Raw genomic sequence first — 16797 nt, 5'->3', positions numbered from 1 at the left:
TTCTGCAAGCTGCTCATACATTCATACATACGTTTGACTCTGCGGGAGAAGGAAATGATAGTTAATCGATTTTAGAAACCACCGGAAACAACTTTTCTGCTCGTAAGAGCATCTCACTGTGTTAAGGTCTGATTCCAGAGGATCTACCAGTGCCAGAAACAAATGCATTACAACACTGGAAAAAGGGATTCCAGGCTTCCTAATGGGTCATGAAATATTAGTATTTCTGTTGTGGTGGCAGCAGGAGCCTTAATCATGGCTGAGGAACCCTTTGTGCTAGATGTGGGACAAACCCCAAACAAAAAGACAGTCCCCCCCTCAAAGAGTTTACAGCCTAAGTATGTGACAAGGGATAAGTGGTGGATAGAGAGAGACAAGGGAGCATGAGGAAACAGTGAGAACATATATATAAAATATAACAACTTATACTGAATATTGTGCTTCCTGGGCCTCAGGCCAGGATAATTGTTATTTATCTTTGAGGGGAGGAGGGATTTTCTGGTAGGTTGGTTTGGTTTTGGGGCTTTTTTTATGGTAGCTGTTTGAAGTTTCCGAGAGGTTTGGAATATTTGAGGCAGCCCCAGCAGATCTGGATTGGTGGGCAGAGGGCAGGTGAGCAAGTAAAGCTGCATGATAAGCAGCGTGTGCTATTACTGAGGAGAGTGCGCGCATCCAGTGTGCAGGTGCACGTAAAGTTGGTGGTGATGTAGCTGTGCCCAGAGGCTCGTTTATCAGTGGGTGCCGTTCTTTTTAGTCCTGATTTGCCATAGGAAACAGGGAGGTGGACCAGAAAGCAAAAGTTTCCATATTGTTCACTTGTATTTAAAAGTAATTTCAGTTGAAATGAAAAGGGACGGGTTTGGAAGGCTCTGTGAGGAGAAAGGATCTTGCTTCCGCTCTGCTATCGCTGCTACTGCCTGGGGGAGGGGGATAATGGGCCACTCGTAGCACCTCTGAGACCTCCAGTAGCCTTGCCCTCCTCCTTGTTACAGCTGTGAGGGCATGGAGTGGGACCTCCAGAAACCTCCCTGGCCAACCATCCCGGCTCCTGCCCACTGGGCTGGGGATAATGGCCTACCGGCAGCCTCCGCTGAGGTACTGGGCTGTTTCCAGAGAGGCTAAGCAAGCCTTCAGCAGCTTTGTCACCTCCAGATGCTCAGTGGTGGCTGCCTTGGTTGGATGGAGAGTGGGGCAGCAACCTTTTCCTCATGTGTCATGTGGGGGGTGGGACTGGGCGACCGAGGCCTCCCCTAATCATCCCACTGTCTGCGTTGATTCACCCTGTGAAAAGCAAGGTGCATTTTTAGCCCATTCGGATCTTTACTTTGCCTCACTTTATTGAGCTGCCTGTTTACTCGTTTCCTTCTGCAGTTCTGGTAACCCGGGAGGATGATTTCAACAACCGCCTGAACAACCGAGCCAGTTTCAAGGGGTGCACGGCTCTGCATTACGCTGTGCTCGCTGACGACTACGTGACTGTCAAATTGCTGCTAGATGGAGGTAAGATCCATAGCTTCTAGGGGTTCTTGGGTCAGGATCACAGCTGCGGACTGTGACCTCACTCCTTATTGATTTACAGTATTAATTATGATTTACTGCTACGTTGGATTTATTTATCCGCTCATCTTAATGTTCCCTTTTACCATTCACATCTCCGGACCTGTCTTTCACACCACTTCTGATGCCTGGAATAGCATCCCTCCTCCTGTACATTATGTGTCCTCCCTTTACTCCTGTAAATCAGCGCAAAAAGACCGAACAAAAACCAATGGCTGGATGCTGAACCCAGACAAATTCATATTAGAAATAAGGCACAAATGTTTGAGGGTGATTAAGCGTTGGAACAAAATACCCAGGAAAGTGGAGGAGTGGATTCCCCACCTCTTGACGCCTTCAAGTCGAGACTGGATGCCTTTCTGAATGATAATATTTTTGCCTAATGCAAATTATTGGACTCAGTGCAGGGATTAATAGGTGAGACTTTCTGCCCCATGTGAAGGAGGTCAGATTAGATGATCTCATGATCCCTTCTGGCCTTAAAATCTGTGAACCCCTCCTGACAACGCATTATTTTCCAGCTTGCTCTCCACAGCAAATCTTTGCTCAGCTGCTGTCAATGCCATGGCTATTCCTGTCTATGCAATGTAGATTACAAGACAATTCAAGGAGAGCAACTCCTTAATGAAAGACAAGAAAGGAGGAAAAATGCTCCCTCTAAACTGTCCCACCTACCCTTTTGGGGTAACTTTTTTCTTCTCAGTTCCACCCCCCTGCCATGTCTCAATTCCAACCCCAATTATTTCATATTTGTACTGCAGTCACATCTTAGAGGCTTCAGCTGAGTTGTGGATCTTTGTGCTGGGTACTGTAAACACACATAGTAAGATACAGTCTCTGCCCTGAAGAGCTTACAGTCTTTGCAGACAGAGCAAATACCATTATCCTTTTTTACAGAGGGAGAAGTGAGGGCCAAGATCACACAGGAGGTCTCGTCAGTGCCAAGAGTTGAATCCTGATCTCTGAGTCCCAGTCCAGTGCAGAAACCACAAGACCATCCTTCCTTGCTAATGTGTAGTATTTTACTCGTGATTTAGGGGCATGGACCATGCTTTATTAAATTTTTTGTCATGTGCCATACATACATATGGTGCTAGATCAATATTTTAATAGATCCATAATAATAAATAATAACAAACTCTACCGTTATTTATTTCCATTATTTTTAAAAATTCCCATCTAGTAGAGTAGACTGATGTTACCATGAATTCAGCTCTATATCTTTCTCCTTTTCCCTCCTAATTATATTTATTGGGGCTTTTTTTCTCCCTGTAAAATGTATAAACAATACCATTGACAAGGCAGAGAAGGACAATACTAAGGATGAGATCCTGGCCCTACTGAACTCAGTAGCCAAACTCTCATTGATTTCAGTACGTTAGAATTTCAATCACCGAAAGAAAGTCACCAAAAGAAAAGATGATGCAAATAAACGTATCTAGCGACTCCAGAGTGAGGAATCTGGGCTGAGACCTCAGTAGCCCGGCTAAAGAAAGCAGAAGGGTATATATGCTGCCTTCCAGATGCCATAAGTGATGTCACAACAAGGGTACCTGGTATCCCAGAGAACGCTGAGAATTACTCCTGATTGGGAAATCCACAAAGTTGCCATGACTGCAGTGTAACAGGCTGCAGTGCTTGAGGGGAATTGTAAAGAGTACATGGAAAAAGAAACCGGTAATGTAGCTTTACAAGGGGCTCCTCAAAGATTGGGCCAGTGGATTTTGAGATGCAAATTACAGCATGGGAGAGTGTGGTGGTGGTGTTATATTGTTTGCATTACCATTGCTTCCAGAAGCCCCAGTCGTGGACCAGGACCCTATTGTATTAGGCATGGCACGAACACGAAACTAAAAGATAGTTCCTGCCCCAAAGAGCTTGCAGTTCTTAGACTCGTAGGTTCCAAGGCCAGAAGGGACCATTGTGGTGATCTAGTCTGGCTGCCCGTAATTGAGATTGGATGTCTTTCTAGAAGATCTGCTCTGGGAATTATTTTGGGGGAATCCCGTGGCCTCTTTAAAAATTGTCAGTGATGGAGAATCAACAGTGATCCTTGGTAAGTTCTTTCAACACGATCTAAGTATAAGGCAAGAGACGACAGAGACAGACAGACAGACAGGGGAGTACAGGGAAACAACGAGACACTGTTGGTCAGCAGGATGGGCAGTGGCCTCAGCATGCCAGCAGCCTGACCATTGTCAAGTTTTCTCTAGGTATCACAGCAAATGAGAGTTTTGAGGAGGGATTTGAAGGAGGAGAATGAAGTAGCTTTGCTGATGTTTATGGGGAGCGCCTCCCAAAGCTTGTGGGGCAACATGAGAGCGAGCACACAAGTGCTTGTTTGAAAAGTGGATGACAGGCCGATTAGAGACGAGCATTGACCGGGGATAAGAGGTGGTCGGTAGGGTGGGGTTTGGCTGTGAAGGGCCTTGCAAGTGAATATAAGCCTCTTAAGTTTGATTCATTAAAGAAGGAAGAGGCATTGGAGGGATAGGGAGCCAGGGGAAGAGAAGGGTGATGTGGTCAAAGTGACGGGCTAGGAAAATGATCTTCGTAGCAGCATTGTGAGTGGATACAAGCAGGATGAGAGTTTTAGCGATATGGATGGATAGGAAAGGCTGTATGTTAAGATATGTCTACAAGTGTGGTGGCGTGTAGAGTACAGGCGCTGCACGCCCAGGTATCACAGGTATAAATGGCAGCATGGTCGGTGAGGCATGACTTAAGCGAGTGGAGTGCCCTATGCACCTGAACCCGCATGGTATATATACCCTACACAGGCACTACACATGCCCAAGCAGTGCCTACCACATCTCCATGGCTGTTTTTAGCAGCGTAGTGTCGTGCTGCCTCCCCACTGTCAGAGCCTTTCTCCGCAGCATGTAGATGCACACCTCAATGACAAGAGTGAACGCGATGTGCCTTTCACCGCGGCATGTAGCTGCGGGTGTAAAGCCTGTAGTCTACACTCTGCTGTAAGTGTAGGCATAGCTGTACAGAAATTATGCAGAAAGAACCTACTAGATTTAGACGTAGGTTGGAGGTGAGGACCTAGAGAGAGGCACAAGTAGAAGATGGTGCCCAGGTTACAGGCCTGAGTGACAGGCAGGATGATGGTGTTCACAATAATTGAGACAGGAGGTAACCGGGTAATCTTGGGGTGGGGGGAGACTAGGCGCTCTGTTTTAGCCTTGTCGAACTTGATCTGGCGGCTAGACGTCCATAAGGAGATGTCAGAGAGACAGGCCAGGCCAAGAATTTAGTTAGGTGCCTAATTGCCATGTGTGCCTTTGAAAATCTCCCCCAACACGTGCAAGGTGCTGGAATGCCCATGCGTGAGTTAGAATTCTGCAGCACTAACTCAGATATATTTGTACCTGCAAAGTGCGGTTGTAAATATGTGTGTATGCAGAGGAAGGTCAGCCTTTGAGAATTTAGGCCATAGTGTATCATATATTTGCAAATATCTCTCCATCTTATCTATACATCTGGCCCCTGTTATGGCACTATATAAGTGCTGTTATCAAATCTGGTTCCAGACCTAAAGGGATTGTTATTTTTTTGTTTTGTTCTAAATCTGTTTCTGTTGAATGTTTGTTTTGTTGCTGATGATATCTCTGTGAATGAACTCCTCTGAATTCAGGTCTTATCACAGACTTCTGCTAGTGTCAGATTGGCTCAGCGCTGAAGGATTTACTCTTATGTTAGAGAAAATCCCTTAACGCACTGGGGGTTGTTTCACTTTTTTTCTTTTTACACAGTAGTTTAAAATAATTACACTGAGTCAAAGTAAAAGATCAAAATTTAATCTGCCAAAGCACTGGAATTTAAAGGTCTGATTGACATTCTACCCTTTTTAATATGACCCACTAGAATCTTTCGAAATAAAAATTCAAGTCAGGATGTGCTAAGAATGTGTTTCCAAGAGAAGGATCTGATCTTTCAAAGATATAAGCACATGCCTAAATGTACACACTAGGAATAGTTCCATTGAAGTTGGTGAGACTCCTCCCAGTGTGTAAAGCGAAAGCACATGCCCGTCTTTGCAGGATCAGGGACTAGATTTGTAATACATCTCAGATCAACCTGTCTTTACCAGTCCAGGTACAATATCTTATACTTCTTGTGCATTGAAGTTAGATTTCTTATTATATTGGTTCATGATTAGTATGGGACATGAGGCTTTCATTGCATTGATTCCACATTCCCCCTTACTTGTGGTTCTGTGCATTAACAAAGCAGCAGTCCGGGCATTCTTGTTAGTATTATCCAAGATGAATATGTAGCTGTGAGTCCAAAGGTTAGTAGGGATTGAACACCTTTAAAAGTGTGCCTGCCGCAGGCCCTTTGTGAAGATAATTTCACCATGTGCTCTGCCATTGACATCTGAGAGTGGGACGTTTCCTGTGTGCTGACATGGAACAGACTCCCTTCACTCCCTCCTTTATATTTCCCTACACCTGCCTTTTTACTAAGTGTCCATTTACTCGCTCCGACACTTCCTCCACTTGCCATCCTGCCCTCAGGGCCAAAGCCATTAACCACCAAGGCTTCTCTCCCTTCTCTGTGCTTAAACAACTACCCGTTGTTCAGGGCTTTTTACGGGGAACTTCCATGTGCTTGGCTACAGGCAATCTCCCCCTCACCCCACCTCCTTGCCCTTTTGTGGCCTATTCACTGGCTCACTTGACCCTTCCAGGACCTTATCCCCTTGTGGTCAGCATATGTGTGTGCCCAGCAGACCGGGGAGACTAAGTCACTGCTCTGTTGTACTTTTGGGCAGTTGTTGGTGACATTTCACAGTCTTCTGACCTGAGCTGACATCATAAACAGTGTTTATCTGAAAGAGTGGGTGGGAGCCTTCTAGTTACACAGTGCACTAGTCGCCTTTCAGCTTACTCAATGCAGGATGGATTCGAAGGGGTTTTGGATTGAGGTTGGTTGGTTGGTTGGAAGGAAGGCAGGCAGGCCTACAACTGATAGCATAGATAGGTCACTGGGTTTTCAGGACAATTTAATACATTTATATTTTGATCTACTGTATTGTTATAGTTAGGCCATATTCAAAGCTCTTATGTAGGTTTTTAGGCCATCCTTAGTATAACAACTCTTAGCCATCTTTTAGCACTTTCCATTTCAAAGTGTGTTGCAAACCTGCTCAAGCCTCCCAACCTGCCTCTGAGGTAGGTATTATCCCCTTTTTACAGATGGAGAAACTGAGTTGCAGAGAGGTTGAGTGACTTGCCCAAGTGCATACAATGAATTTGTGGCCGTGCTGGGAATAAGAACTCAGATCTTCTGACTCCCAGCACAGTGCCTTATCCACAGTGCCGTATTTGTTTTATGCTTCGAGGCTTCTTGATGTAAACTCTGAACCTTTGCCTGTATTATTATTTATATAGTGCCATAGGTGAACCTGGTGGTGGCAGCCAACTCATAAGATGGGGTCCCTGCTCCAATAAAATTACACTCTTCTTCAGACAGGCACAATATAGCTGATGAAAGCTAATAACAGGTTATGATAGGAAATATGATTTATTTTGTTTAATTTTTTACTGTCTGGTATTCTGATTTTTTTCTTTAATTTAAATGCCATTTGACAAATACAGAGTAGGGGGTTTGTGACAAAACAATAAGTCCAAGATTCAGACACAGGTTGTGACTGTACCTTGGAATCATGTCATTAGACTGATGTGTGGTGAGGACTTTAGTTAAAAGCTGCCTGCTAAAAGGTGGGGCATGAATAAGTGCAGGCTGTATTCTGGAAGCGATCAACTTTGGGTGGCGATTTTGAAGGAGGCTAGCGAAGGATGCTCATCTGACAGTTATGAGAGTCAGGTAAGAAGCTAGATAGATAGAGAGCTGTATTTTCACGTCACAGTGCTGAGGTTTTACATGGCTAGTTTGAATTCCAAGAATAGTTGAGCAGGGTAGCGCTTCTTTGACGGTAATCCCAGAGAAAGGGCTCCCTTTTTAACCATGTGGTGAGAAAATATGGGTTCTTGCGGTGCTGTTTCCTCCCCTGTTTTTACCCTGAGTTCTAGAGAAGACCCATTCATTTCCCTTGTAAAATAGAAACACACATCACAGCCAGGCCTCTCTTCAGTCCTTTGTCGTCTTAACCATCATCAAAGTGTAGCAGTCTAGGAGAGTGGAACAGGGATGCAGGACTGCACATTGAATGCTCAGCCTGCTCTTCAACCTGTGCATGAATGCATGGAATGAATCAGACTTGTGGGATCAGATGCTACCTTGATTTCTACCCACACAACTCCACCAACATCATTGCTTCTCTGTGCGTCCAATTACCCAGCTGTGCAGTAGGTATAATCATACCTGCCTCGCAGGGGTGCTGGGCCTTACTAATAGCCGTGAGCTCCTTAGCTGAAATATGCTGCAGAAATTCAGTGTATTTATTTCTTATCCATCTCCTGTTTGGATCCCATCTGAATATGCCTTTCAAGATTTAAAGCAACCTTCTCTGTGAGTAGCCAGCTTCCTGGCTGGCCTTTTCTGAATTCTCTTCTGTGGCATCTTTCATGACCTTTCTTCTGCCAATTATAGCAGCTGTCTTAAACCATTGCCCTTAGGGCCAGCGTGGGGTCACCATGCTGCTCACCATGCTCTTTTAGATACTATTTTCTCTTCACAGGCTTTTAATTGTGAGGAATTTTGCTGGCTGTGATACGCTTAAAACTGAACTGGACAAAACAGGGAAGAATATACTGCGGGGGATGCTCTTGCGCTGGCCAGAGGGGATGGATTAGTTGGGACCTAATAGGTCTTATCTGTCTCCAACTTCTTTGTTTCTGTGCTTGAGCACATTAAATGCAAAATAACAAAACACGCGCCAACCGCCCTCTGAACCCCGCCATACACGCACACTAAGTTGAGATGGAGAATGTAAATGCACAGGAGTCAAGAAATCCAGAAGCTAAGGTTCCCACAACAAAGTTAGCTCAGCTATGTGGCATATATGACATCTGTAGTAGATTGGATTACCCTTCATTCTGCTAAATGTGTGATTTTATTTAATAACTAGATGCGGTTTGGCTGAATTGGATACAGCTTTTGTGTGTTTAACTGCATCACTTTAACGATGCACTAAAATAGGTGCGGTTTTGTATTTAATGTCTCTGTTTAAAAGTAACAAGGGTCCTATCTCCCCCAAACTGATCACTTTCCAGCTGCCAACCCCTCCTCATGCTCCATTCCAATGCGAGTGACAAACTTCCAGCCCCCATCCCAGCTGCCAGATCCAGACCATCTCCTCCCTGTGTCTATCAAATTCTCCCTAGCCCTTCCTAACTCATTGACAAACTCACTACCTCCTTCCTAACTTCAGAAACCCACTTGGCTCTTGCTTCTTTCCATGGCCAAGTGCCCTCACGTATGTCTGTGCATTGTCTGATTAGATTCTTCCCACACAGGAGATGTTTGACAGTAAACAGCAATTTACACCCTGTTCTCTGCACTCCATTCAGAATAATTAACATCCACCATATCATTTAGATTAATTCTGTGTGTCGTTTATCTCTTGTTCAGAATCATTGTTGTGTGCATTGCACTGAATCTGGTCCCTGGCACTAGTTCTCATTTCAGACCAGTATTAAAATTAGTTAGACTAGGATTTAAAATCTCTGAGGCACAGAGAAGCTGAATAACTGGCCGCAAACCTCATGGCACATCACTGACAGAGATGGGAACAAGACCCAAGGTTTCCCAACTCAGTCCCTTGCTGTAACCAGAGTATTGCTCTAAGCACACTCCCTCTGATGTGTTACGTCTTAGAATGACTGTTGGCGATAACAGTCACGCTCATACAAGTTTTGTGCCTGATTTCCCCTCACGCCATGCTTAAGCTTTAACCCAGATAGTCATCCCAATGCACACACATCTGTGATTTAAAAAAAAAATGAAAGCATATTTATAGCAGCACAAGAACCTAGACCACAGAACTCAGTATGCAGTAAACTTTGCACAGTACATTGGTAGTACTTGGCATTTACTTGGTTGGTACATTATAATTACTAATAATGTATATAGCATAAATGATAGGTAAGTGAATTACAGGGCTACAGTTACATGGAATGGTTTTTTGACATCATAAAGCCAGAACGACTTGTGGTATTATCAGAAAAATTCCAGGATATAATTATAGCTGTTTTCCTACATCTGAAGTCTGCTTATTATAAAGCCAGAAGGGACCACAGTGATCATCAAGTCTGACTTCCTATATAACACAAGCCAGAGAACTTCCCCAGAATAATTCTTGTTTGAACTACAGCATATCTTTTTAGAAAAACAACCTATCTTGATTTAAAAATTCCCAGCAGGATGAATCCACCACAGCCCTTGGTAAGTTGGCCCAATGATTAATTACCTTCACTGTTAAAAATTGGTGCCTTATTTCCAGTCTGAATTTATCTAGTTTCAAATTCCAGCCATTGGATCATGTCCTGCCTTGTTTGTTTGATTGAAGAGCCCATTATCAGGTATTTGTTCCCCATATAGGTCCTTATAAACTGTGATCAAATCACCTTAACCTCATGTTTGATCAAGAAATTTTTCAGTTATACCCTAGAGGGGGACACTGTTTAGGCAGTAGCTTACAGAGGTGGACTGTTGCAGGAGAGGATGAGCCCACCCTCAGAAACACAGTTGCCTCCCAGGGGGACTGATCAGTGTACAAGATTCAGATCTTGGTATTCTGGTGTAAATCAGCAGGGATACTGTAATCGGTGGAGTTACACCAGGAGAAGCGAGAGCCAAATTAGGCCCCCTGTTTTAAAATATTCTAAGTGAGGAGTTACGAGACAGGAGAGCCACAGAAATTCAAGTTGGTAGGTGGTTTGTTTCAGGAGTTCCCACATCAACTCCAGAAATTACTTGTGGGATTTCTTTGTAGCTGCTTATGGCAGCTTTTTCCACATCCCCTCTTAAGACAGCCACAGCAGTTTCTGTTCGTATGACTTCAGCTCAGTTGATATTGGTGTGTGACTATAATAACAAACGGATGGCGAGCCGCTTAGCAGCCAAGTTAGCGTCTTCCGTGGCTTTCATTTTAGAAATGCCAGCCATGAACGAGTGTGTGTCTGTGATCTGCTGAAGGGAGCCAGCGGTGCTTAGGCCTTGTCTTAGGTTCACCCATAGTCTTTAATATGAGCTGCTAATTTGTGTGACAACTACAAGCTGCCTTGTTTTTACTAGGGTTTTACCTCATGGTAGCTAGCTTGAAGTATGGACACACCTTTTTTTTTTTTTTTCCTGGTGAGGCAGGGCCATATTCTGGTTAGAATAGTGCAAGAAATCTAAACAGATAGCTTAAAAATCATTGTTTTGAGTTAGCATTGCAGTAGCACTTATAGGTCTCAGGCACATCCGGACTTCAGTTGCTACGTGCACGCATGCACATAGGAGGAAATGGTCCCTGACGCAAAGATGTTACAATCTAAATAAGAGCTCCTTCAGGGAGAAGCCTTTCCATTCTTTATGCAGCCCTGAAAACTGCCCCCTCACCACTCACAAAAGCCTTTGTCCCAGCCGCCATCCTCTCAGCTAAGAAGGAATGAACAGGCCGGCCTCAGCGTTCCCTGAGCCCAACCTATTGTTATCAGAAGGGGGCACTGCTGAGCAGTTCTCGGTACATTCACCCAATCTTTCCCCAAGAATGAGTGCACTGCCTCTACAGCCTTCAGAGCCCCTGCCAGGCTCTGGGGTGGCAGGTGGAGGACCAAGAACAGGGGTTCTTGAGAGCTCCCCACATACCATGCAGGCTGCCCAGCTCTTTATGTTGCTTCACACATGGCTTACACCAGAAAAGCAGGCATGTCATTGCACTGCTAAGGTACATTTGTCCCAGGCCTTACGCTCTGTTAAGAGAGTCTTAAGCTCTCTCTCCCCCTCTCTGCTCATATTTACAAGAGAATGTGATAAATTCAGTATTGATTCCTTCTGTTACACTGTAAATTTTGCAAAAGATGATTAAATAGCACAATAGTGTCTGCAGGCGTCATGGCTCAATATGTTGTGGGCCAGCGTATCGACCCCCTCTGTCCAAAGGCAGTGAGTTCCAATCCCAGCAGCCCCAGACCAGTAATTAAAATCCTGAGAGACTGGGATTTAAAATCCAATCATATCACTGCATTGAGGCTTCTAACATCCCACCGTGGTGAGTGTAATAAGTGTGTGAGCACAAGCACATTTATGTCCATGTCGAAGCTTTTAAGAATAGTTTCCCCACAGGGTGGGGAACAAATAGATATATGGAGAGAGAGTATTATTCTTTAGTTTCCCTTTTCACATTGATATCTTAAGAACAAGTTTAAAAGTGATTTAGTTCCCCCTAGAAATTAGGCAGTTATAAAACAGTATGAATAAAGATATGCTAATGGAATTAAATCAGTGTGAGAAACGTGAGTGAGCAAACACTTCTGAAACACTAGGATACAAGCAGCAAAGACTTTTCCAGGCCGAAAATACAAAGCCGGGATTATGATGGTCCATCAAGGGGCAACTACAGCTCTCCCTTCTAGTGCATCATTGAGAGCAAATGTATCTGATGGCAACTCTAAATTAGTTAAATGTTTAAGAAGTGGGTAATGTTGAGGCACAAGTTCAGTACCATGTACTGTGTCTTGATGAGTTTTCTTTCTGTGCCCACCCAGTATCTGGAGTCGACTACATGCATGCTTCATATTTGATAGGCATGTTTTGCAGTCAGCTGGCTGCATGCTTCATATTTGATAGGTGTGTGTTTAGTACCAGTTTGCTGCTACCATTTGAACCACTGAATATGATCTGTCTTCAATTCTACGAGGCAGAACGTTCCAAAATATTAGAAGGTTGTTTTGTTTTCTTACATGCTCCCCCGCTTACGGAATATGTCCGTTGACTGGTTTTATATATTTCAAGAGATAATTCTTGTAGGATGATCCAGTGGAATAATTTTCTATTAACAGTTAGGGCCAAATTCCGATCTGAGTTACAATGCTGTAAACCAAGAGTGACTCCATCAGTGGCAAGTTAGTCTCTCAATTTATACCAGCATAACTGAGAGCAGAACCTGGTACTTAACTGTAGAAACTTTTTATGTTTTAGGGAAAATATGTAGACAGATGTCCAGCGTGAATTATGTTTGAAAAAATAAAATGAAAAAACAAGTGCAGGCCTACCTTGAGATGCAGAGCCTGTCTCTGAGCAGGCTGGTCTATGGTAATGGAAAAGCTGAAAGGCTTAGCAATAGCTAAAACAGTCATCAATAACAAGCATAACAGCAAACTAAGAGAGGAGTGGAATAATTTTGCTCTTTTTCTGACAGAATTGATGCAAGTATATTATCCCTATGGGACCAAATTTTTCTCTGAGCTACATCTGTGAAACTCCCCTGTGCAGGAGACCAGCACAAGACTCATGCAACATTTAGGTGCTACTTAGCCCTCAAAATAGCGTAGGGTGTGAATTTCACCCTTAATGAAGCATACTGAGAGACCATTGGTGCAGTAGGAAGAGTTTTTAAAAAGATCAATGAATTTAATTCTTTTTTTTTAAATTTAAGACATTCACCTGTAGTTTAGAACTTTAACACTGCAGCACTGTGTAACTGATCAACTAATGTACAGCTAGAGGCAGCCCCATCTAGTTTCAGTGGTCAAGCTAAGTGAAATAAAATAAGTATGTGCACAGAGAATGGGACTGGTACTCGGGAGACCTAGATCTAGAGCTCTGATCTAGATCTGCCCTGTGACCTTGAACAACTCATTTCTCCTCTCTGTCCTCTGTTTCCTTTTCCATTCTTTGTCTTGTCTATTGCAAGCTCTTCTGAGCAGGGACTATTTCTCACCGTGGATGAGTTTGTGCCTAGCACACTGGGAGTAGGCGCTACTGTAACAATAACGATGTAAGATCAGATTGGTTTCAGTTTTAATAACCTGAGGGGGTGGAAGTCGGAGGTTAGGATGATTTTTTAAATGGTTTCTAAACAGATCCTTTAATAACGCTACTCCTCTTCTGCAATTGAATAAAGTGCCATCTTAATCAGAATCTAAATTAAATAGGACTTTTAACTTGATGGTAACTATTTAGAAAATGAAAGGTGTTCCTAAAAGCACTGGGGCAGAGGAATCGCACGTACAGATGATGATCATAGTAAAAACCATAAACAGTCCCAGGATTAGCCCCAAAGCTTCTCTTCCTGCTTTCATAAATTCTTACTGTTTAAGGCCATAAAGGGCTGTTAGATCATCTAGTCTAAAATCTGTTATACCACAGGCCATTAAATTTCACCCAGTTATCTCTGCAATGAGGCCAACAACTTGTTTTGCTAAAGTAAAACTTGTGTTTACTAAAGCAAATCTGATGAGGTTCAACAAGGACAAGTGCAGAGTCCTGCACTTAGAATGGAAGAATCCCATGCACTGCTACAGACTGGGGACCGACTAGCTAAGCTGAGCAGCAGTTTGACAGAAAAGGAGCTGGGGGATACAGTGGACAAGAAGCTGGATATGAGTCAGCAGTGTGCCCTTATGCTGTTAACCTTCATGGCAATATTGGGCTGCGTTAGTAGGAGCATTGCCAGCAGATTGAGGGAAGTGATTATTCCCCTCTATTCGGCACCGGTGAGGCCTCATTTGGAGTACTGTGTCCAGCTTTGGGCCCCCCCACTACAGAAAGAATGTGGACAAATTGGAGAGAGTCCAGCGGAGGGCAACAAAAATGATGAGGGGGCTGGAGCACAAGTCTTATGAGGAGAGGCTGAAGGAACTAGGCTTGTTCAGTCTGCAGAAGAGAAGAATGAGGGGGGATTTGATAGCAGCCTTTAACTACCTGAAGGGGGTTCCAGGGAGGATGGAGCTAGGCTGTTCTCGGTGGTAGTAGATGACAGAACTAGGAGCAATGGTCTCATGTTGCAGTGGGAGAAGTCTATGTTGGATATTAGGAAAAACTTTTTCACTAGAAGATGGTGAAGCACTGGAATGGGTTACCTAGGGAGATGATGGAATCTCCATCCTTAGAGGTTTTTAAGGTGCAACTTGACAAAGCCCTGGCTGGGATGATGTAGTCGGGTTAGTTCTGCTTTGAGCAGGGGGTTAGACTAGATACCTCCCGAGGTCCCTACCAACCCTAATCTTCTGTGATTCTATGGTAAAGCATGTCTCCCAGAAAGGCATCCATTCCTGATTTGAAGACAATGAAGAGATGGTGAATCCACCACGTCCCTTGGTAGTTTGTTGCAATAGTTAATCACTCTCACTATTAAAAATGTATGTCTAATGTCTAATCTGAATTTGGCTGGCTTCAGGTTTTTGTTATGCCCTTCTCTGCTAAGTTAAATAGCCTTCAGAACCAGGTATTTTCTCCCCATAAAATGGCACTTACACACTTTAATGAAGTTACCTTTCAAGCTTTTTGATAAACTGTACAGATTGAGCTCTTTGAATCGCTTACATTAAGGCATTTTCTACAAACCATTTTTGTGGTTGTTTGCTGCACCCTCTCCATTCAGAATATTTTGCGGTACTAAGTCAATCATCTTACAGAAGTTTAAGTATATTACCTCTGTGTCGTTCCTTTTGTCAACAAAACTTGTAATATCATCAAAGACTGAAATCAGGTCTGACAGAACCTATTTTCTTTCAAACCCCGTTGACTGGCATTCATTGTATTCTTGCCCTTTAATTCTTGATCAGTTGAATCACATGTCAGCTTTTCCATTATTTTGCCTGGGATTGATGTCATGCTAGTTGGTTGTCTGTTGGTTGGTTTGTTGGGCTTGCTTGCTTGCCGTGTGCCTGCTTGATTGATGTTTATAAAGTGGGGTGTTTGGGGGCTGTTTGCTGAGCCTCGCAGCCTGCGAAGTAAGACTTAGAGCTTCCTAACACGGCTTTAGCCTGCCGTCCTTTGATTCGTAATCCCTTAGGATGCCTTGACAAAGCAGTTGGGCTGATTCAGGGTGAACAGGGGTTTCAAAAGCCAGCTCCTCAGCGACCAGAGGAGCCAGCGAACAAGAGCCGCAAACAGGAGTTTGGCGAGGGAGATGAGAGAGGGAGCTTCAGAGCTAGATATACCTAATAAACATTCTCTAAACTTAGGCCAATAACCCCCACCCCAAACGAAAAAAACCACACACAAAGAAAGAAAACACCAACAAAAACCCACGCAAGAGTAAAAAGAATGCAGACAGAAGTCCAGCAGCAGAGTGCGGGCTATCCAGTTTATTGCACTGAGTACAGCATGTGTGATTACCTGTCTTGCAGGCAGGTGATGCATGTGGCATATGGTGCAAGCAGCTCATGGCCCTCAGAGACGGAGTACGGGCTCTGGAGACCAGAGTGGCTGAACTGGAGGAGCTAAGGGAGACCGATGGGTACATACACGAGACTTTCTGGGACACAGTAGACCTATCCCACCCCCAGTCTGACCGCCTCTGTGCTGTTGAGGAGGATGAAAGACTCAGGGAAGGAGAACATCAAACTGGAGTGGAGGGAAATGATCCCATAGTTGGGATCTTCCTTCCAGATGATGTCGAGGTATCCTCTCAAACTGAGGATACCCCTCCTGGGGGATGGAAACCCAGTTATTAGGAAGAGACAAGTAATAGCAATGGGGGATTTGATTATTGAAAACATAGATAGATGGTCTTGTGATGACCAGGAGATCCTCGTGGTGAATTGCCTACTGGGTGTGAAGGTTGTGAGTCTCTCGAGACATTTAGACAGACATATGTGTAGTGCCGGTGGTCGTCATACATGTTGGTACCAGTGACATAGGGAAAGGCTGGAAAGACGTCCTGGAGGGGAAATTTAGGCTGTTAGGTTAGAGATTAAAGTCCAGGACCTCCATGGGAGCATTCTCTGAAATGCTTCCAGTTCCACGCACAGGGCCAGTTAGACAGGCCGAACTAACTGCAGGGTCTCAGTGCAAGGACGAGATGATAGTGTTGGGAGGAAGGATTTAGATTTATTAGGAAGTAGGGAACCGTTTGGGAAAGGAGGAAAGGATGGGCTCCACCTAAACCAAAATGGAACCAGATTGCTGGCATGTAAAATTAAAAAGGTCGTAGAGGATTTTTAAAACTAAAGGCTTGGGGGAAAGCTGACAGGTAAAGAGGAGCACACATTTCAAAGAGAAGCATCCCTTAGGGGAGGATTTATTAAATGGGATTCTCTATGTCCTAGTTAAGAGAAGAGGATAGACGTTGGTAACGTACAAGTAGGAACATAAGAGAAACAGTCAAACGAA

At 44.0% G+C, this 16797-nt stretch overlaps 1 protein-coding gene across 2 annotated transcripts in view; it reads left to right on the top strand.

Moving 5' to 3' along the window:
* Positions 1-16797, top strand: part of CLPB (ClpB family mitochondrial disaggregase) — a 131678-nt gene that overhangs the window by 52526 nt on the left and 62355 nt on the right. For both annotated transcript variants that reach the window (XM_067539081.1, XM_067539080.1), the window contains exon 5: positions 1372-1500. In XM_067539081.1, coding sequence (XP_067395182.1) covers positions 1372-1500 — 129 coding nt within the window. The remainder of the gene's footprint in view (positions 1-1371; positions 1501-16797) is intronic.

The sequence above is a fragment of the Emydura macquarii genome, unplaced genomic scaffold (assembly GCF_026122565.2).
Source record: "Emydura macquarii macquarii isolate MOO-44397 ecotype Brisbane River unplaced genomic scaffold, CSIRO-AGI_Emac_v2 contig_509, whole genome shotgun sequence".
NCBI classification, from domain to species: Eukaryota; Metazoa; Chordata; order Testudines; family Chelidae; genus Emydura; species Emydura macquarii.
The sequence above is the reverse complement of the archived record's forward strand: the minus strand, read 5'-3'. Positions and strand labels throughout refer to the sequence as shown.